Consider the following 20,924-nt stretch of genomic DNA (forward strand, 5'->3'; position numbering starts at 1 on the left):
CCCATCAGGACAAGGCCAGGGCCCGACCCAGCCTTCGTCGGGCTCAAAACAGGCCTTCTGAAGGGACGCCCGAGGATGGTGTACCGGACCTCGCTCAGGATCCTTTCTTGAGGCGTTTATCCAATTTCCACCATGCTTGGTCTCAAATAACCACGGATCGCTGGGTCCTCCGCATGGTGGAAGTGGGATACTCTCTCCAATTTTCTTCCTCCCCACCCTCCTTCCCCATCCCTCTTCAGGGACCCTTCTCATGAGCAACTCCTTATTCAGGAGGTTCAGACGCTCCTTGCCATGGGGGCAATCGAGGAGGTTCAGAGGGAACTAAGGGGCAGGGGTTTTTACTCCCGATACTTCCTAATCCTCAAGACAAAGAGCGGGCTTTGGCCCATTATGGACCTGCGCAGACTCAACAAGTTCATGGTAAAGTTGAAGTTCTGCATGGTCGTCTTGGGCACGATCATACCTTTCCTGGAGACTGGTACGCCACCCTCGACGGGAAGGATGCGTATTTCCACATAGCTATTAATCCGGCACAGAGATGCTTCCTCTGCTTTGTGGTCAACCACGAACACTATGAGTTCATGGCCCTCCTCTTCTGTCTCTCAGCGACCCCCGAGTGTTCATCAAATGTATGTCAGTCGTGGCGGCCTTCCTTCGTCAACGGTGGGTGCAGGTATACCCTTACCTCGATGGCTGGCTAATCCGAGGATGCACTAGGGAACAGGTGCAGTCCCACCTGTTGGTCATGGACACGTTTTTTCGGCTGGACCTCCTCCTCAACGTGGCAAAGTCGATTCTAGAACCGACCCAGAGATTAGAATTCACTGGGGCGGTTCTGGATTCCATGCAGGCACAAGCCCTCCTGCTGGACGCTCGTTTCCAGGCTATAGTGGGCCTCGTCTGGAGCCTTTAGAGCTTCCTGACCTCGTCGGCAAGAAATTGCCTGAGTCTTCTCAGCCACATGACTTCCTGCACATATGTAACCAGGCGTGCCAGACTTCGACTCCGCCTGTTGCAAGCCTGGTTAGCATCAGTCTATCTCCAGGTCGAGACAGCCTGAACTTGGTGGTCACCATCCCGGAGTGGGTCCTGGCCTCCCTCTGCTGGTGGCTAGATTGCCGGGTGGCATGCAAAGGAGTCCCATTTCAGAGCCTGCAGCCCTCCTTGTCTCTGGTCATGGATGCATCAGCCCTGGGATGGGGCGCCCACCTCGGGGACCATCAGACGCGGGGCCCTATGGCCTCCGTCCGCGCTCTTCCTTCATATCAACTTCCGAGAGCTGATGACGGTTCGCTTTCCCTGTCAAGCTTTCCAGGAGCGGCTGCAGGGTTGTTGTGTGGTGGTCCTCACAGACAACACCATGGCCATGTTCTACATCAACAAACAAGGGGGGCCCACTCCTTCCTCCTCTGTCAGGAGGCCGTTGGACTGTGGGAATTCTTCATAGCCCACTCTTATTCACCTGGTGGCATCCTTTCTACCTGGGGTCCAGAACACGCTGGTGGACCGCCTGAGGAGGTCCTTCTGCTCCCACGAGTGATCGCTTCAACCGGATGTCATCCACCCCATCTTCCGAAGGTGGGGGTTTCCCCAGATCGACCTGTTTGCCTCCTGCAGCAATCAGAAATGCCTGGCTTTCTGCTCCCCGGGCTCTCTCACAGACGCCTCCTGCTCCCATGGACTGGTCGTCTATTTTACGCCTATCCCCCATTCCCCCTTGTGTACAAGGTCCTGCTCAAGCCGACTCTGGGGCTGGAGCACAGGGACAGGGCGCGAGTGATTCTGGTGGCTCCAGTGTGGCCCAGACAGTGTTGGTACACCACGCTATTGGAGCCGTCTGTGGACGCTCCAGTCCCATTGCCTCTTCTTCCTGACCTGCTTACTCAGGATCATGGTCACCTCTACCATCCTGACCTACAGTCTCTCCACCTCACGGCATGGATGCTGCATGGCTGAACCTTCAGAGCATCTTGTTTGGAATCCATACAGCAAGTACTGATGGGCAGCAGGAAATCCTCCACTTGGGCCACATATATGGCTAAGTGGAAGAGGTTTTTGTGCTGGTGCACCCAATGCAGCTTGCCCCCTCTCCAGGCGTCCATGCCTCTCGTTTTGAACTACCTCCTGGATCTGAAGCAGCAAGCCCTGTTGGCATCCTCTGTCAGAGTTCATCTTGTGGCCATCTCGGCGTTTCACCTGAGTGTGGATGACCGCCCTGTCTTTGCCAATCCCATGGTTGGCAGTTTTCTCAAGGGCCTGGACCACCTCTACCCTCAGGTTCGGCAGCTGGTCCCCACATGGGACCTTAACCTCGTCCTTTCCAGACTCATGGGGTCCCCGTTTGAGCCACAGGCCACCTGCTCCCTCCTCTGTCTCTCCTGGAAGACGGCTTTCCTTGTCACTATCACGTCAGCGTGGAGTGTCTCCAAGCTGAGAGCCCTCACCTCGGAACCCCCTTACAGTTTTCCGTAAAGATAAGGTGGAGCTTCAGCCTCACCCAGCCTTTCTCCCAAAGATGATGTCGGCCTTCCATACCAGCCAGGACACTTTTCTCATGGTTTTTTATCCAAAACCACACGCCGGTCCCTGGAAACAGTGGCTGCACTTCCTTGATATCTGTAGGGCCCTTGCCTTCTACATTAAGCGCATGAAGCCGGTTAGGAAGATGACCCAGCTCTTCATTGTGGTGGCGGACCGGATGAAAGGCCTCCTGGTCTCCTCTCAGCAGATCTCTTCATGGATCACTTCCTGCATCCGCGCTTGCTATGATCTGGCTGGTGTACCGACCCCAGCCCTCACCGCTCACTCCACAAGGGCTCAGGCCTCGTCTGTGGCGTTTCTGGCCCAGGTACCGATCCAGGAGATCTGCAGAGCAGCAACTTTGTCCTCAGTGCACACTTTTGCCTTGCACTGTGCCATTGTCCGGCACGCCAGAGACGATGCGGTATTTGGTAGAGCGGTACTGCAATCCATGTTACTTCACTCCGACCCCACCGCCTAGGTAAGGCTTGGGGGTCACCTAATTGGAATTGATATGAGCAAGCACTCAAAGCAGAAAAAATGGTTACTCACCTTTGTAACTGTCATTCTTCGAGATGTGTTGCTCATATCCATTCCAAACCTGCCCCAGTTCCCTTCTGTCGGAGTAGCCGGCAAGAAGGAACTGAGGAGGTGGTGGGTCGGCTCGGGTATATATCGAGCGCCATGAAGGCGCCACTCCAGGGTGCTCCACAGCCGACCCACTGGGTGTTACTAGGGTAAAACTCCGTGCATGCGGCGTGCGTACACCTAATTGGAATGGATATGAGCAACACATCTTGAAGAACACCTGTTACAAAGGTGAGTAACCGTTTTTTCTGGAGCTTTGAGCAGCAGTAAGCTCAGTAGAGAACTTTCTTCACAAAATTCCCCAAAACAGTTTTACCATTCACATGGCAAGTGATAACAGAACGAGAGTGGCCTGTGTACAATTATGCCATCAGAAGATTAACTCTTTATAAGGGACTAACTGTCTTGAGCAAAATGATTTACATACATGGCAAGGCTGATCTCCAAGCTGTTTGGATCAGGTAGACCACACAAAGGGGAGCTATAGGTATGAAGGAACTAAAGAAATCTTATATTAAATGACATAGATTCATAGGTAGAACTCCTGTTGACTTCAGGAGGGCCAGGATTTCCACCACAAATTTAGTGGCAAGAAGTGACCATATCATCAATTGTATTTGTCCGTATAAATCCAATTATTGATTAATTTTAGTGGTGTGGAAAGAGAACAGCTAAGCCAGGGGTGGCCAACATGCGGCTCTTCAGAAGTTAATATATGGCTCCTTGTATAGGCACCGACTCCAGGACTGGAGCTACAGGCGCCAGCTTTCCAATGTGCTGGGGGGTGCTCAACCCCAGGCTCTGCCACAGGCCCTGTGCCCACTCCACCCCTTCCCGCACCCTCCCCTGAGGCACTGCCCTCGTTCCTTCCCCTCTCCCCCAAAGCTTCCTTCACACAGCGAAACAGCTGATCAAGAAGTGCAGGGAGGGAGGAGGAGGCGCTGATCAGTGGGACTGCTGGTTGGCGGGAGGCACTGGGAGCAAGGGGTTGGGGGGAGCTGATGGGGGGCTGCTGATGTATTACTGTGGCTCTTTGGTGATGTACATTGGTAAATTCTGGCTCCTTCTTAGGCTCAGGTTGGCCACCACTGAGCTAAGCCTTTCTTATGGGCAAATAAGGAGCTAATAACAAGCTGTAGTTGGATGGTGATGAAGGGGAAGAACACATTTTCAGAAAAACAACATGCGGTTGGTCCCTGTGAACTTGGTAATTGTGTCCTGAGGTAAATAGGATGCAGTAATTCTGTAAATAAGATTCACTAGTTATTGTGTAAGTGAGTATATGACAGATATTTTTGTTACATTGACCATAATTTTTAATTTTCTTGACTTTTATGCATAATTGCAAGCATGACATTGCATTGTTTTATGTATTTATTGTATTGGTTAAGACTGGTATTATGGAATATGTCCTGTTAACTCTTTGGTGCTAGGAATTCATACTTCGTAACTTGACATTACACATAAAATGCCTACCAAGTACTTATCACAACAGTTGTTTATTGATATGTATAAATGGTTTACAAGACATTTTGAATTAATTCATTCAAATGTTATAACTACACCCAATTTTCATTATGCTGTTCCCTTTATCTAGTCTGCCAATAAGAAACCTCGAAAGTCTCCAGGAGATAAGAGCCGTTCTGAACCTGGAACTAGAGGAATAGGTCGTGGAAGAGCTAATGGTCACCCTCAACAGAATGGAGAAGGCGGGGACCCTGTCACTTTGTTTGAGGTGGTGAAACTGGGGAAAAGTGCGATGCAGGTAAAATAACTAATGTGGTGTTTGTTCATCTTTGTTACAGCTTGATCACTCAATATTTTCACTAAACTGTAACAAACAACTTTTGTAAACTAGTGTATAGTAGTTGTCTTTTGATGATCTGTATCAGACTGATGGAATCTCTGGGTATTATGTTAAGATTTTCCCATCAGCTTGTATGTTGAAGTAAATAAAGAAATATGGAATGTGATCAAGCTGGAGATTATATGTGGAATAACCATAGTCCTAGAAGAAGTCTTCTACTTCAGTTAATTTCTTCACTATTTTGTTATTTTAAAATGGAAAAACAAGTGAGTACGAATATTAGGGAATATATTAAAGCAGCTTTTTATGAAGGTTATCATGTATTAAGTATAGCAAGGCAGAAAAGATGTGAGATGTTTAATCACAGCAGGTAAACTTTTCAAAAGTACTGAAATGGCTTAGAGCCCAAGTCCCATTTTCAATTCTAGGGAAAAGGATTCACAGCCTTCACCTCCAGGATTACAGGCTTTTGGCTAGTGGAATCATTCCACTAGAATGGGCTAGTCAATTATTTTTTGTCAAGATCCAGACTCCAGAGAAAATAATTAAATTATAATAATATAAGTAAATAAAAAGATCTTGGGGTCCATTCAAAAGTGTCTGGATTTGGTCTGCCATCCATCTGTTGACTACCCCTGCACTAGAGCGTTGATTTTCACTGTGGACCCCTAGGACTGCAGTGACCTTCCTGGTTCAGTGTAGGAATGAAGTATTTTGACAACTGAGTAGTAGAGGATTCAGATATTGGGAAGGAAGGTAAGTTTATGAGAGAAAGCTGTGCTTGGTCTGATGCTTATATACGTATGATCATCTCTTAGGGAGGTTTAGGCTAAGCCACTTAGGTGGTTTTGAAAATTTTATTCTAAATGACTTAGGTGAAGTCCTAATTTCAAAAATCACTTAATGAATTTAGGACTCTAAGACTCATTGACTTTTAATAGCACTTAGGCTCCTAAGTGCCTGCGTCACTTTTGAAAAAGAGACCATCTGAAGTCACTTAAGCCCTTTTGAAAATTTTACGCACCAGACATTAATCCATGATGGGACTGGATTGTGGATTAAAGTAGAGAATGTAGCAGTAAACCTGAAGAAAATCAGAATTCTAAAATCTTCTACATTTTGTGAATTTGGGGATGTAGGTTTTACCCTTCTTATCTAGTAGGTGAAAACAGAACAAATTTTCTCATAACAGAACTATGGAAATCTTCCTGGTTCATTTTCTTCATTTTGTTTTACTGCATCAGAGCTATCACTTCTGTTCATTTTCAACACATTTTCAGTTTTGTTTTGGCAGGTTATTCCAAGGTTATTTTGGAATTTGTTTTCAGTTTTATTATGAGGTAGGAAATATGATATGATCTGTGTTGGGTGTTTATCTGAGAGCCATTGATATAAATGGAAGCCAGAGAAAAGGTACAAATGACTGCTTTGCTGGTGGAGATTTTTTTGATTTTTTTTGTGAGTGCCTTTGTGAGTGGAACTCAGTTGTTTAAGAATAGTTGCATTGCTTCTGTTCTGAATAGGATCCATAAATATAGCAAAACATAAAGGTGGTAGGAACACAGACTCCAACGGTACAACCTGTTCTTGGCAAATTTCAAAGGAGAAATTTGTGTGTTTTGTGACACTTTGGGATTCAATTCAGAAGAAACTGAGATAGGGAAAGTAGCAGTTCGTTCTCTCTCTCTCTCTCTCATGAAGGACGTGTGCTGTGCTTGTAGGAAGAGGGGACTTGTTAGAGGGCAGGAGCCCTGGGCACATGAAGAAAGTAGTAGTGTGAGCGAGGTTGCTCTCATGCCTGCGATAAAATTTTCAGAAATGCCTAAGTCCCATTTTCAATAGTAGCTTAGGCACTTAGGTGAAATTTTACTCTGGTCAACAGTAAAAAATGACTCATTACTGACAATGGGTGTTAGTACACATAGATCTGAAATTATGCATAACACTTGTTTAGTTGCAAGTGTAGACAGAGAAAAACCACGTTCACCAGTGTTTCAGAAACCAAGGTTAAAAACTGGTCAGACTTGGATATATATATATGCCTTTTCTCCCCTTTCATTCCTTCTGAGGGCCTCCATGCTGACTTGTAGAGATTGTTGTATGCAGTGTTGTTGTAGCTATGGTGTTCCTGGGATATTAGAGAGACAAGGTGGATAAGGTAATACATTTTATTGGACCACTTCTGTTGGTGGGAGAGACAAGCTTTCAAGCTGACACAGACCTGAAGAAGAGCTCTATGTAAGCTTGAAAGCTTCTCTCTCACCAACAGAAATTGGTTCAATAAAAGATATTACTTCACCCACCTTGTCTCTCTTATAGAGCTCGTGACACGATCATTTGGAATGGACAGAGTTGTTGTTAGTGGCTCTTTCTGTGCAGATCTTTGCAGTGCACAACAGTAACATTATTGAACCTACCAACTTTCAGAAAACGCCATATATTCTTGTGTTGGTAAGATGGCACTCTGTCTACATATACATGTGCACAGATGTGTTTTTTTTTTAAATGAGTGCTGGGTAATATCTCTCTTCCTATAATGGAAACTGAATCTTTTCAATCAATAACATAGTCTTTGAAATTACAAAGCAACTTTACTGCTCTTCTGCTTCATGTAGTTTTATTTTCAGGCCGTCGTCCTGTTACTGTTTACCCTCAGGAGATCTCTGTGCTCCTAGATTTTTCTGGCATTGTCTTTGCGAACTCATCAAGCTCAAGTGAACTCACTTCACATTCATTGCAGACCTTCCCTGTATCTTGATCTGTGGTAGGATTCTGTTGTGTCTTCTGTTCAGGATAAGGTTCTTCTAAGGGAATTGTAATTGCAGACGTAGAGTTGTTTGTATTTCTACGATGTGCTACTCTTAGCAAATATTCCCTGCCCCTGTCTGTTGTCTTTTTTGTTAGGTGCTGTCTATACTCATATTGACTGTTCTATGTGGAATTCAAAGAGCCTTTTGGTATCTGTGTCATAGTAGTATTTGGCTTGTTGTCATTGCTGTTTAATTTGTTCTCTCAACCTTTCCACTGCAGCTTGGTCAAAAGTTGTTCTGTAAGTAACAGTCTGTATGTGGTGTGACGTGAGATGCCATGCTGGCCTGCTCTCCACGCCTTCTGTTGGTGTATTTTCCCAGTCAGGTGATGCTGTCAGTGGGTCTTTGTCATGCCTGTGCGCCTTTTTTAGCAACTACTTGGCAATCTTGAGAGCTGCTTCTGCTTTACCATTAGACTGGCTGTGATGCAGAAAGGATGTGATATGTTCAAATCCTGCTTATGCTGCAAACTAAAAATTTACTTACAGGTCTACTGAGATCCATTATCTGTAGCTACAGTTTATGGGATTCTATGCTGATTCTTCATAGCATTAAGTGGTAGAAACTGCTCTTGTGTGCATGGGATTTTTTCCTAATAAAATCAGAAATTATAATCAAGCATTCGGAGGGATACTTGATTTCCTAATAAACATAGATCCATGCCTGACTTGCTCTGCGGTAGACCAAATATTTAGTGTATCATGAGAGATTTGCTAGGAATTCATGGCAGATACTTCACTGGTGTATGAAATCTTTGACTTCACTGCTTATGTTTGGCCAACACAGGACATCTTAACCTAATGTAAACATGCTTCAACACCAGCAGGCTTCAGTGAATGAAAGCTAGCATTTCAGGATTTCAGAACTTTAGATCTTTACCCTACTGTCTTTATATAGAATACCATTTTGTAGTGTCAGTATATTTGAAGTGAATATTGGCTAGACAAAGAAAATCTAAGTGGCTGAGCAGATGTCTTCCTGTCTGGTCATCCTGACATAAAGACTGTTCCAAATGCTTAAAATTGACTGTGCATTTGGGTATGTCGGTATCTGGGTCACTTGCTTAACTGTCGCACAATAGAAATCTGCTTGGTTGATGTTCCTGATGAAACTCCGCCTCCTGGTGCATGTAGAAGATTTCATAATCTTCTACATGCAAGGGCTGTCAAGCTGTCTTTTGGCATTCGTGCTGTGGACAAAAGGTATGCACAGTCAGAACATCAGGATGAACATTGAAGACGGTCTTTTGCATTATACATCCAAGTGATATTTTTGATGATATTTCAAGATACTTTGGAGCTGTTAACAATAGCTTTTTGAATATTGATTCCAAAGGTTTGTTGTCTGTTTCTGCATGGATATGATCATGGCCCAGGAGATACTGGTCAAACTTGGTGTATGAAAAAGTAGTGAGTAGGAATTCTCTCTGTATTTGAGCATGGGTTTGCTTTGTTGGAAAGTGTGTCCTGGAAGCAAGTGATGACTTGCTCTGACTGATCATTTTGTAATATTGCTGCACCCATTCCACATTCAGTAGCATTATATTAAATTATACCATAATATTTCAGGATCAGATGGTTAATTGCTCACTTTTGGACCTGTTTGAAACTATTTAGCTTATGGATTTCCCAACACCATCCTACATCTTTTTTAGTCAGTCTTTTAAGGGGTTTACCGATCTGTGAGAAGTATGGAAGAATTAATAAATCTCAAAAAGGACTATATTTTTTGCACATTTTTGTTGACTGGGCATGTCCAAAGTTACTCAAACCTTTTTGTGGTCTGGTTTTCATAGATTTTTGAATCCAAAAGTGACCATTGTTATAGGAGAGCAAAAGAACGTTGAGACTGGTTTTCTGTTTCAACTTCACTTTTCTAAGTGCTCTAAAATCTACAGTTACTTGGATTGTATTAATATCTGGTGTGCCTCATAGGGATGCGGGGTTCTGATAGTGATCCAAATTTGGGCTGACTGGAAAACTGCCTCTTTATCACAGGTCCAGGGTTGGTTGTTAGGGAATGTCCTGATCATTGAATCCAAGTTCACCCCTGGCATTGAGAGCTGAAGTCCAACCCAGGGCAGAAATCTGAATTAAAAAAAAGAAGCAGGCATATTGCGCCAGTGATCCTCTAGCAAAGACAATTTTTATTTTGAGGAAGTGCAATCCAAGAAAAGCATAACATTCAGAAGGTACGAAAACTTTTAAAAAAGAAAAAATAAACTATACAGGCAAATGCTCTCTGGGAGGGGAGGATGATTAGGAGTGGAAGAGTAGACAGAGGGAGGGGTTGGTTGGTCAGGTGATGGGGCAGGGAAGAGGACTAGAGGGAGTGGGAAGAGGATGTGTGGGACATTGGCAATGGAAACGTGGGGGTGTTGAATTCTCTTATTTAATTTGTTTCTCTCGTCGACAAACCTACATGCATTTGGTTGGAGGCATTCTTCTTTCTTATATGTTCTCACCATTACTGTAATCCTGGCTGCATCCACACTTGCTTCTTTGAAAAGCTTCCATTGTTCTTCTATGCAGCGTTGTTGTAGCCATGTTGGTCCCAGGATATTAGACGAGGTGGACGAGGTAATATTTTTGTTGGACCAACTTCTGTTAGTGAGAGAAACAAGCGTTCGAGCTTACACAGAGGTCTTCTTCAGACTCTAGTTTTTCTATGTCATCTGTCAGTGTTTTTAACTCTACAAATCTACTGGGGAGTTGCACCTTGAAACGCACCTTTGCTGACACATCTGCTAAATTTCTCCTATTATGCTTACTGTCTTGAGTGAATATGTCATCTTTAGTTTTATTTTGATTGTCCCAGTGACAAGATGGTCACTTCCAACATCAGAGCTTGTACACACCCTGGTGTGCAACAGTTATCTTCACCAACACCTACTAATGACAACGTGTTCAAGCTACTTCTGGATGAAGACGACATTTGATCTTCATGTCAGTTTGTCTGTTCTTGTGTGAGAATAGTGTTTCCCCAAATGCAAAGATGATCTTGTCCACAGAGTTCAACAAAACATTCACCATTTTCATTCTGCCTTAGGATGCCATATCTGCTCATAATGTGTTCATATCCAGTATTATCAACAACAACCTGTGCATTTAGATCTCCCATCAGGATAAGGATGTCATATTCCTTGGTATTGCCAAGGATACTCTGCTGTCTCTCATAAAAACAGTCTTTGATCAGTTTGTCATTATTTGTTAGTACTGAACAACTGTGTCTTTTGCATGGATCGTCAGTGAGCAGTCTGTATTCTTAAATTAACAGGTTCCCATTCTTTCAGTAGCTTCCTTACTCAATAATAAGCCTTCTTATTCCTGATGTTTATCATCCGAATAGGAAACAGTCACACTGATGATAATTTGCCTTTTCCAGTCCATCTCATCTCACTCAGTTCAAGTATAATTAGGTCAAAGATTTTTATTTCTCTGATAACTCATGGCAGTCTGCATGTGCTCCAAAGCGATCTAACATTCTAACATCCAATTCTTTTCTTAACCTTACTTGTGAAGATACTCTGTTTAAGATGGAGAGCTTCCTTGTGGCTTTGATTCTCCATCATCACAGTGTTGGCTAGATTTACTGGTTGGTGAGAACTATCTTGTCTTCTGTCCAGTGGATTGTAGTTCTCCACAGTTGGTGTTTGTATTTGCAAGTCTGACACTTGCCTATGATTTTTGTTTCTGTAACAGCATTTTTTACATTTGTTAGCCTGACTCTCAACAACCTACCAGGAAGGTATGTTTAATCTGGCTTCTACCCTTTGACCTATCTGTCTTTGGTGACCCTACAAAGAATTACACTCCGTCCAGCATAGCTTTCAGGGTCTTCAGAGCTCTCAAGCCTTCCCATCATGTCAAGGTACTGTCCCAGCTATTCTAGAACAAAAATATGCCAATAAAGACAAGGAAGTTAAAAGATCAGCCAGAAGAGATGAGAGAATAGATGGAAAGCAAAGCAAGAGAGGCTGAGAAGGTGTACAAGAGAGGGGATTATAAAAAGCTTTTTCTAGTATCCAAATACCTGACATCACAGTTCTCAAATTGTGGAGGCATTGTGAAGGCTTTAGACGGTACACTTTTAACATAGTAGAAGCCTGTTGGATGAAACATGTCAAGGCTGTGCTCAACCAGCCAGAACCATTAACACACATTCAGTGATGCGAAGAAATAGCAAACTTACCTGTATTCCCTGAGAAGATTTATTGAGAAAAGCTTGGAATACCTGCAGAAGATTATTTTTAACTTCACTGATGTTACAAAAGCATTTGTTAGTGTTCACAGAGAAGCATCTTGACACACTACGGAATTCTAGCAAAGATTGTTGTTTTGATATGTCTTGTATGACAAGTCTGCATGCTGCATTAGGCTAGAGAGCAGACACAAAGAATAGTTTTAAGATTTTCTGGTTTAAGTCAAGGTTGCCATACTATCCCCGCTTCTGTTCTGCATTGTCATAGACTTTGGGATGAGAACAGCGATGGTTGTTGCCGAAGATACCGCTATTGTTTGGGCAAGAGGTAAACTGCCTTCAAGTGTATGTGTTTAACTACCAGGCATTACTTTCAAAATATGACCTTTTAAACTGGGATTTCATTACAGTATTTGACAATCTCCCAGAGGATGTTTGAGAAGAGTTTAATTCCTTGGTTATGGAGGGCCATTTTGTTGCAAGGACTTCTTTTCAGGCAGCACTTTTTGCTGCTGACACAGCTTCTGGGGCAGTGGTGACATCTGTCACAAAGCGTAGAGCCTCATGGCTTTAGTTGTCTGGGATCCCTATAGAAATACAACAGACTCTTGAGGAACTATCTTTTGGGGGATGCAGTCTCTTCTCTGACAAGACTGATGAAGCGTTGCATTTTCTCAAGGATTCTCAAGCATCACTACTTGGCTTGTTGTCTTGGGTTTTGTACAGCAGCCTTACAGAGGAGGCAATACACATCTCTGTATAGACAGCTTTAGTACGCTTCCAGACAGGCTGATAAGTCTCAGGGGCATCTTAAAACTCAGAAGGCCACCAGATCCTACTACTCTAGACACATCACACCAACACTCATCTGTTCCAAAGCAGTCTGTGACTGCTTTCCTCCCAATCACTTCCCTTGGAAACAAGTTGTGCCATTTTTTTTGGATCAGTGAATTCTGAGAACTGTGTAGATAGGTTACATGATTTAATTTGTCTGTCTTATCTGCTATCCGCCATCCCCGTCACTTTTCAGCGACCCCTCTCATGGGTCTGCACTTTGGGAGGTGCAGATTCCTCTGTATCTGAGCTAGAGAGGGAGTGCTCTTTCAATATAGGGGGAGGGATTTCTACTCTCAGTACTTTTTTATGCCTCAGGTATGAGGACTGTCCTAGATTTGCAAAAGCTAAACACGTTTATCAGCAAAATGAAATTTCGGATGGTATCCCTTGCTTCCATTATTCCTTCCTTGGATCCTGATGACTGATGTGCTGCTCTTGATTTGCAGGGTTGCAAATCATGTGGGCATCTAACCGAGCCATAGAGAGTATCTGAGGTATATAGTGACAGGTCTCCACTACCAATATACTGTCCTCCCCTTTGGTCTGCCCTTGGCTCCAAGGGTCTTCATCAAGTGCATGTCAGTTATAAGTGGCTCACCTCAGGAGAATTGGCAGGTATTTCTGTATCTGGAAATACAGAAATACCCACTATCTGTTTGATCTACGGCCAGTTCAGTCAAGAAATGGAGGATAGTGTGCAATAAACTCACTCCCTTTTGTTCAGTTGGGTTGATTAATAAACTAGGACAAATCAGTTCTGTTAACTGCCATCTTATGCTAGGATGTTCCATTTTTTCCACACTGTGGTAGGTTTTTTTAATGGATTATAAGAATTTACCCACCAGTTAGAAGAAAAGGAGTACTTGTGGCACCTTAGAGACTAACAAATTTATTTGAGCATAAGCTTTCGTGAGCTACAGCTCTAAGGTGCCACAAGTACTCCTTTTCTTTCTGCGAATACAGACTAACACGGCTGCTACTCTGAAACCACCAGTTAGAGATTCAGTTCTATCTTGAGACTTAAACCTGGTGGTTCTTGGTTCTTTCTGTTCTTAAACCTATTATGATGTAATTAAAGTATTGCCTTCTCAAAAATTATCGGCTTATTCCGCCAGAGCTCAGTAGCATTTCTAAGACATATATGCCACATGGACATTTGCAAAGAGACAACTTAGTCACAGTACATACCTTTTGTAAAGCATTATACCATCACAACTGGTTTGAGGGCTGATCCAGATATTGGAAAATTTTTATGCAACCTTCAGCTCCCACCATCAGAAGGAATACTATCTGAAAGTCATATCTGTTCCATTTTAGGTGTATACAGGTACTTGAAGAAAAAATGGTTACTTACCTGTACTGTAACTCTAGTAATTTGAGATGTGTTGTGCACATATTCATTCCACAACATGCCTCCCCTCCTTCCTTCTGTGTTAGTCTTATTACCATCATGCTTCTCAGATGAAGGAACTGAAGAATGATTGTGTGGCTCTGCCCCTTTTTACCTTCAGCTGGTGTGATGAGGCAATAAGAGGTTGTATAAACACATTAGAAACAAGAGACAAAGGAAAGTGTAGTTTCGCTATTTAGGAGGGAAGGAGAGCTAATAATGGATGACCTTAAGAAGGTTGAGATGTTTGCTTCAAGAAAAGGAGTACTTTTGGCACCTTAGAGACTAACAAATTTATTTGAACATGAAACAATGTTCTCTATGTATATAAATCTCCCCACTGTATTTTCCACTGAATGCATCTGATGAAGTGGGCTGTAGCTCACGAAAGCTTATGCTTAAATAAATTTGTTAGTCTCTGAGGTGCCACAAGTACTCCTTTTCTTTTTGCGAATACAGACTAACACGGCTGCTACTCTGAAACCTGCTTTGCTTCAGTCTTCACTAAAAAAGTTGTGTGACCAGATACTTAACACAGTATTAACAACAAGGGGGAAGGAACACAAGCCAAAATAGGGAAAGAACTGTTTTAAAAGAATATTTAGATAAGTTAGATGTATCCAAGTCAGTAAGACCTGATGAAATTCATGATAGGGTACTTAAGGAACTAGCTGATGCAGTCGTGGAACAGTTAACAATTATCTCTGAGAACTCATGGAGCACGGGTGCAGTTCTACACAACTGGGGAAGAGCAAGTAGAGTACCCCCCTTTAGCAAGGGGGAAAAAAGAGAACCCGTGGAATTATAGAACAGTCAACCGAACTTCAGTACATGGAAGGATACTAGAACAAATTAATTAAAAAATCATTTTGTAAGCCCGAGAGGATAATAGGGTTATTAGGAATAACCAGCATGGATTTGTTAAGAAAAAATTATGCCAAACCAACCTAATTTTCTTCAACAGGGTTACTAGCGTAGTGGATGGGGAGAAGAAACAGTGATATATTTTGATTTCAGTAAGGCTTTTGACACAGTCCTACATGTGCATAAGCAAACTAGGGAAATGCCATCTAGATGAAATTACTATAAGGAGGGTGCACTGCTGGTTGAAATCTTTTATTTGGAGTGGTTATCAACAGTTTGCTATCAATCTGGGAGTGCATATCTAGTGAGGTCACACAGGGGTCGGTCCTGGGTCCAATACTGTTCAGTATTCTCATTAATGACCTGGATCATGGAGTGGAGAGTATGCTTATGAAATTTGCAGATGACACCAAGCTGGGAGAAGTTGCAGGCCCTTTGTAGGACTGGATTAGAATTCAAAATCACCTTGACAAATTGGAGAATTGGTCTGAATTCAAAAAGATGAAATTCAATGAACTGGAAAGTACTTCACGTAGGAAGGAAAAATCAATTGCACAGGTACAAAATGGGGAATAACTGGCTAGAGGGTAGTACTGCTGAAAAGGATCTGGATGTTCTAGTGGATCACAAATTGAATACGAGTCAACAATGTGATGCCATTGCAAAAAAGGCTAATATTTTGGGGTGTATTAACAGGAGTATCATATGTAAGACATGAAAGGTAATTGTTCCCCTACTCGGCACTGGTGAGTTCTCCACTGGAGTACTGTGTCCAATTCTGCACGCCACACTTTAGGAAAGATGTAGATAAATTGGAGAAAGTCCAGAGGAAAGCAACACAAATGATAAACAAAATTTAGATAACCTGACCTCTGAAGAAAAGTTTAAAAAAAAATTGGACATGTTTAGTCTTGAGAAGAGAAGACTGAGGGAGGAACCTGATAAGTCTTCAAGTATGTTAAGGGCTGTTCTAAAGAGGACAGTGATAAATAACAGTCTGGTCTCCATGTCCACTGAAGGTAAGCGAAGAAGTAATGGGCTTACTCTTCAGCAATTGAGATTTAGGTTAGATATTAGGAAAAACTTTCTAATTATAAGGATACCAAAGCACTGGAATAGGTTTTCAAGGAAGGTATGGAGTCTGTCACAGGAGGTTTTTGAGAACAGGTTAGACAAACATCTATCAGGGATGGCCCAGGTATACTTGGTTCTGCCTCAGCACAAGGGTTAGCACTAGATGACCCCTCAAGGTCCGTCCAGCCCTATCATTTTTATGATTCTTGATTCTATGAGCAGATGTGGGGCTCAAGAGCCACCTCTTTGGGACTGGTAGTGAAAACTCTCCGACTTGAATACACTGGGCATGCATGCACTTAAAGTGGAATAGATATGTGTACAGCACATCTTGAAGACCAAGAGTTATGCTAATTAACATGTAAGTAACCATTTTCCTGGTCTACAGGGAGTAAAATAGACACCAGAGCACTTAAGTATCAGGGAACTTGCTTCTGCCTCCCAGCCGCCCAGGCAGATTAAGATTTATTGCTGATTTTTGCACAAGGTGTGGACCGTGTAGCAGAAAACCATGTGCTATAGTAAACAAAAATTAAAGCTGCAGAAAGGATAATTATTAGAATGTTATGTGAAGGCCTTTTCCCTCCATCTGTTTAGTGGTGCCTTCATGCTCGGTATGTTTGTTTACTGCTAGCACCAACCCTTTGGTTAGGCTTGCTGGCTACGCACTCATCAGACAGAATGTTTTAATCTTACCTGTAAGTTATTTTCTCTGATAGGCATTCAGTATCCCCCTGCATGAGAAGGAATAGAAGATTTTTTTCCACTGATAATTCTTTGGTGTATGTCTGTGAATAGTGCCATAATAGAGGCTCAAACTAATTGTATACTCCCATATTTAAAAAAAAAAAGTAAGAGAACAAAAAAATGCCACCATGGCTAAACAGAGAGAAAGAGGTAGTTAGAGAGGAAAAAAAAAAATTTAAAAATTGGAGGTCAAATCCAATGAAGGAAAATAGAAATGAGCATAAATTCTAGCAAGTCAAGTATAAAAGGCCAAAAAATAATTTGAAGAGCAACTAGCAAAAGACACAAGAACTAACTGCAAAAAACTTAAGTACACCAGCTGCAGGAAACCTGCCAAACAATCAGTGGGGGCATTGGACAATCAAGGTACTAAAGGAGCACTCAAGGAAGACTAGGCAAGTGCAAAGAAGCTAAATGAGTTCTTTGCATCTGTCTTCACTGCAGAGGATGTGAGGGAGATTCACGCACCTGAGCTATTCTTTTTAGGTGACAAAACTGAGGAATCGTTGCAGATTGAGGTGTCAGTAGAGGAGGTGTTGGAACAAATTTATAAATTAAACTAGTAAGTCATCAGAGCGTATAGCATTTACCCAAGAGTTCTTAAGGTACTCAAATATGAAACTGCAGAACTACTAACTGTGATGTGTAACTTATTACTTAAATCAGTCTCTGTACCAGATGACTGGAGGGTAGCTAATGTGACACCAACTTTTAAAAAAGGCTCTAGAGGAAATCCTGGCGATTACAGGCCAGTAAATCTAACTTCAGTACAAGCCAAATTGGTTGAAACTATAGTAAAGAACAGAATTATCAGACATAGAGATGAACATGTTATATTGGGGAAGAGTCAACTTGGCTTTTGTAAAGGGAAATCATGTCTCATCAACCTATAAGAATTCTTTGAGAAGGTCAACAAACGTGGAGAAGGGTGATCCAGTGGATATAGTGTATTTGGACTTTCAGAAAGCCTTTGATAAGGTCCCTCATCAAGGGCTCTTAAGCAGAGTAAACTGTCATGGGACAAGAAGGATTCTCTCATAGATAAGTAACTGTCTGAACAAAAGGCAGGACTAAATGCTCAGTTTTCACAGTGGAAAGAGGTAAATAGTAATGTCCCCCAAGGATCTGAACTGGTACCAGTACTGTTCAATGTATTCAAAAATTATTTGGGAAAAGGGGTAAACAATTGGGGGGATGCGGGGGGAGAAGGGGCAAAGGCTGCAGATGATACAAAATTACTCAAGATAGTTAAGTCCAAAGCAGATTGTGAAGAGTTACAAAGGGATCTCACAAAACTGGGTGACTGGGGAACAAAATGGCAGATGAAATTCAGTATTGATAAATGCAAAGTAATGCACATTGGAAAACATCCCAACTATACATTCAAAATAATGGGGTCTAAATTAACTGTTATCGCTCAAGAAAAAGATCTTGGAATCATTGTGGATAGTTCTCTGGAAACATCTGCTCAGTCAAGAAAGGTAACAGAAAGTTAGAATGTTTGGGAAGGGATAGAAAATAAGACCAAAAAGATCATAATGCCACTATATAAATCCATGGTAATCCTCATCTGGAATAGTGTGTGCAGTTCTGGTCTCCGCATCTCAAACAAGATATGTTAGAATTTGAAAAAGTATAGAGAGAAATGCAACAAAAAATAATTAGGGGTCGTCATAAATATAAAGGGAAGGGTAACAACCTTTATGTATGCAGTAAAATAAAATCCCTCTGGGCCAGAGGTACAGAATCACTTACCTGTAAGGGGTTAATCAGTTCAATTAACCTAGTTGGCACCTGACCAGAAGGACCAATAGGGAAAGAAGATACTTTCAAATCTGCCGGGGGGGGGGCCAGCGGAAAAGAGGTTTTGTTCGTGCTCTTTATTTTGCTCTCTCTGGAGACAGAGAGAGAGACCAAACAGGTAATCCAACTCCTACTGAAATGATACAACTAAAATTACAGAAATTGTAAGTAATAGCAAGGAAATACGTTAGATTATCTTTTGTTTTAGTTTGTGAATTTTCCCTGTGCCAAGAGGGAGGTTTATTCCTGTTTTGTAACTTTAAAGTTGAGCCAAGAGGGGAATCCTCTGTGTTTTAAATCTTTTTATTACCCCGTAAAATTACCTTCCATCCTGATTTTACAGAAGTGCTTCTTTTACTTTTTTTTATAATAAAATTCTTTTTTTAAGAACCTGATTGGTTTTTAGTGTCCTAAAAACCCAAGGGTCTGGTCTGTGCTCACCTTGTTAACCTATTTGGTTGGTATATTATTCTCAAGCCTTCCCAGGAAAGGGGGTGAAGGGATTTGGGGGGGATATTTTGCCGGGGGAGGGGGGGAATAGGGCTCCAAGTGGCCCCACCCTGAATGTTTGTTTAAATCACTTGGTGGTGGCAGCAATTCTGTCCAAGGACAAGGAAAGGAATTTGTGCCTTGGGGAAGTTTTTAACCTAAGCTGGTGGAATATAAGTTTAGGGGGTCTTTCATGCAGGTCCCCACGTCTGTACCCCAGAGTTCAGAGTGGGGAAGGAACCCTGACAGGGGTATGAAACAGCTTCTGTATGAGGAGACTAAAAAGAATGGGACTGCTCACTTTTTGAAAAGAGAGGATTGGTGCGGTCCTGGGGGGGATATGATAGAGGTCTATAAAATCATGAATGGTGTGGATAAAGTGAATAAGGAAGTATCATTTACTCCTTCACACAGGTGTCTCCCAATGAAATTAATAGGCAGCAGGTTTAAAACAAACATAAGTACTTCTTCACACAAGGCAGTCAACATGTGGAACTCTCCCAGCACTCTTAAAAAAAACAAAACATCTCCATGAGAGGCGTAGCTACCAGTGCTGGTGCACTGTTTACACTGGCAGTTTACAGCGCTGAAACTTGCTGCGTTTTTTCAGTGTAGACAAGCCCTCTGCCTGCAGAAGTTGAAACTGCATGACAGGATGGATCACTCGCTAATTGCCCTGTTCTATTCATTCTCTCTGAAGCATCTGGCATTAGTGAACGTCAGAAGGCAGGATACTGGGCTAGATGGACCATTGGTCTGACCCAGTGCAGCCATTCTTATGTTGTAATGATATAAGACTGGTCTGTTGAACATGGCAATTAGCGAGTGATCCATCCCCTGTGATGCAGTTTCAGCTTCTGGCAATCAGAGGCTCAGGGACACCCAGAACACAGGGTTGCATCTCTGATGTAGAGACAAAATTAGAAAGGCCAAGGCACAAAACAAGATCAAACTAGCTAGAGACATAAAGTGTAACCAGAAAACATTCTACAAATACATTATAAGCAAGAGGAAGACCAAGGGACAGGCCTGTTACTCGGTGGGGGGAACAATAACAGAAAATGTCGAAATGGCAGAGGTGCTTAATGACTTCTTTGGTTCGGCTTTCACCAGGAAGGTTGGTGGTGATTGGCTGTCTAACATAGTGAATGCCAATGAAAATGAGTGGAGGCTAAAATAAATTAAGAGCTTGTTAGACAAACACCTGTCAGGAATGGTCTAGATAATACTTAGTCTTACCATAAGCTCAGGGGACTGGACTAGATGACTTCTTGAGGACCCTTCCAGTCCTGTGATTCTACGTTGATTATTGTGAAACAATGTCACATGGTAAGCTTTAGAAAATTTCATGTGGCTACATGGGTAGAGGAGACGCACATCAGGTCTCAGCCAGTTTCAGTTCTGAAAACAATTTTTAAACTCCAACATATGTGAGTGAGGAATACCTATGTCATCATTAGAGCAGCATTTCCCAAAGTGTGCGACACACTGCTGTGGGAGGGCACAAAATATTAGATGAGAGGAGTGGGAAGAGAGCTTTTAAATGTTCTCTAGAGTTTTAGCTTTCATTTAAAAAAAGCAGTCTCTTGCTCTTATGGTTGCAAAGAAAGCCTAAAAAGTGTGAAGTGGGTATAAGTGATACATAGATATATGCTTGAGTTTGTAGAGAGGCTGAAAGAATAGCTCTCAGGTGTGAACTGCATCATTCATTTTTATGGGTGCTAACTCAGATGCCAGTGATACTTTAAACCTCAACTTTAACTGTTTCACTGCTCATTAAAGAATGTAAGAAGGG

General features: G+C 42.4%; 1 protein-coding gene across 4 annotated transcripts in view; it reads left to right on the forward strand.

The window, feature by feature from the left end:
* STAG1 (stromal antigen 1) overlaps positions 1-20,924 on the forward strand; it is a 365,202-nt gene that overhangs the window by 85,665 nt on the left and 258,613 nt on the right. For all 4 annotated transcript variants that reach the window (XM_037909148.2, XM_037909146.2, XM_043521994.1 and 1 more), the window contains one exon: positions 4,706-4,873. In XM_037909148.2, the coding sequence (XP_037765076.1) occupies positions 4,706-4,873 (168 nt within the window). The remainder of the gene's footprint in view (positions 1-4,705; positions 4,874-20,924) is intronic.

Source organism: Chelonia mydas, chromosome 9, assembly GCF_015237465.2.
Source record: "Chelonia mydas isolate rCheMyd1 chromosome 9, rCheMyd1.pri.v2, whole genome shotgun sequence".
NCBI classification, from domain to species: Eukaryota; Metazoa; Chordata; order Testudines; family Cheloniidae; genus Chelonia; species Chelonia mydas.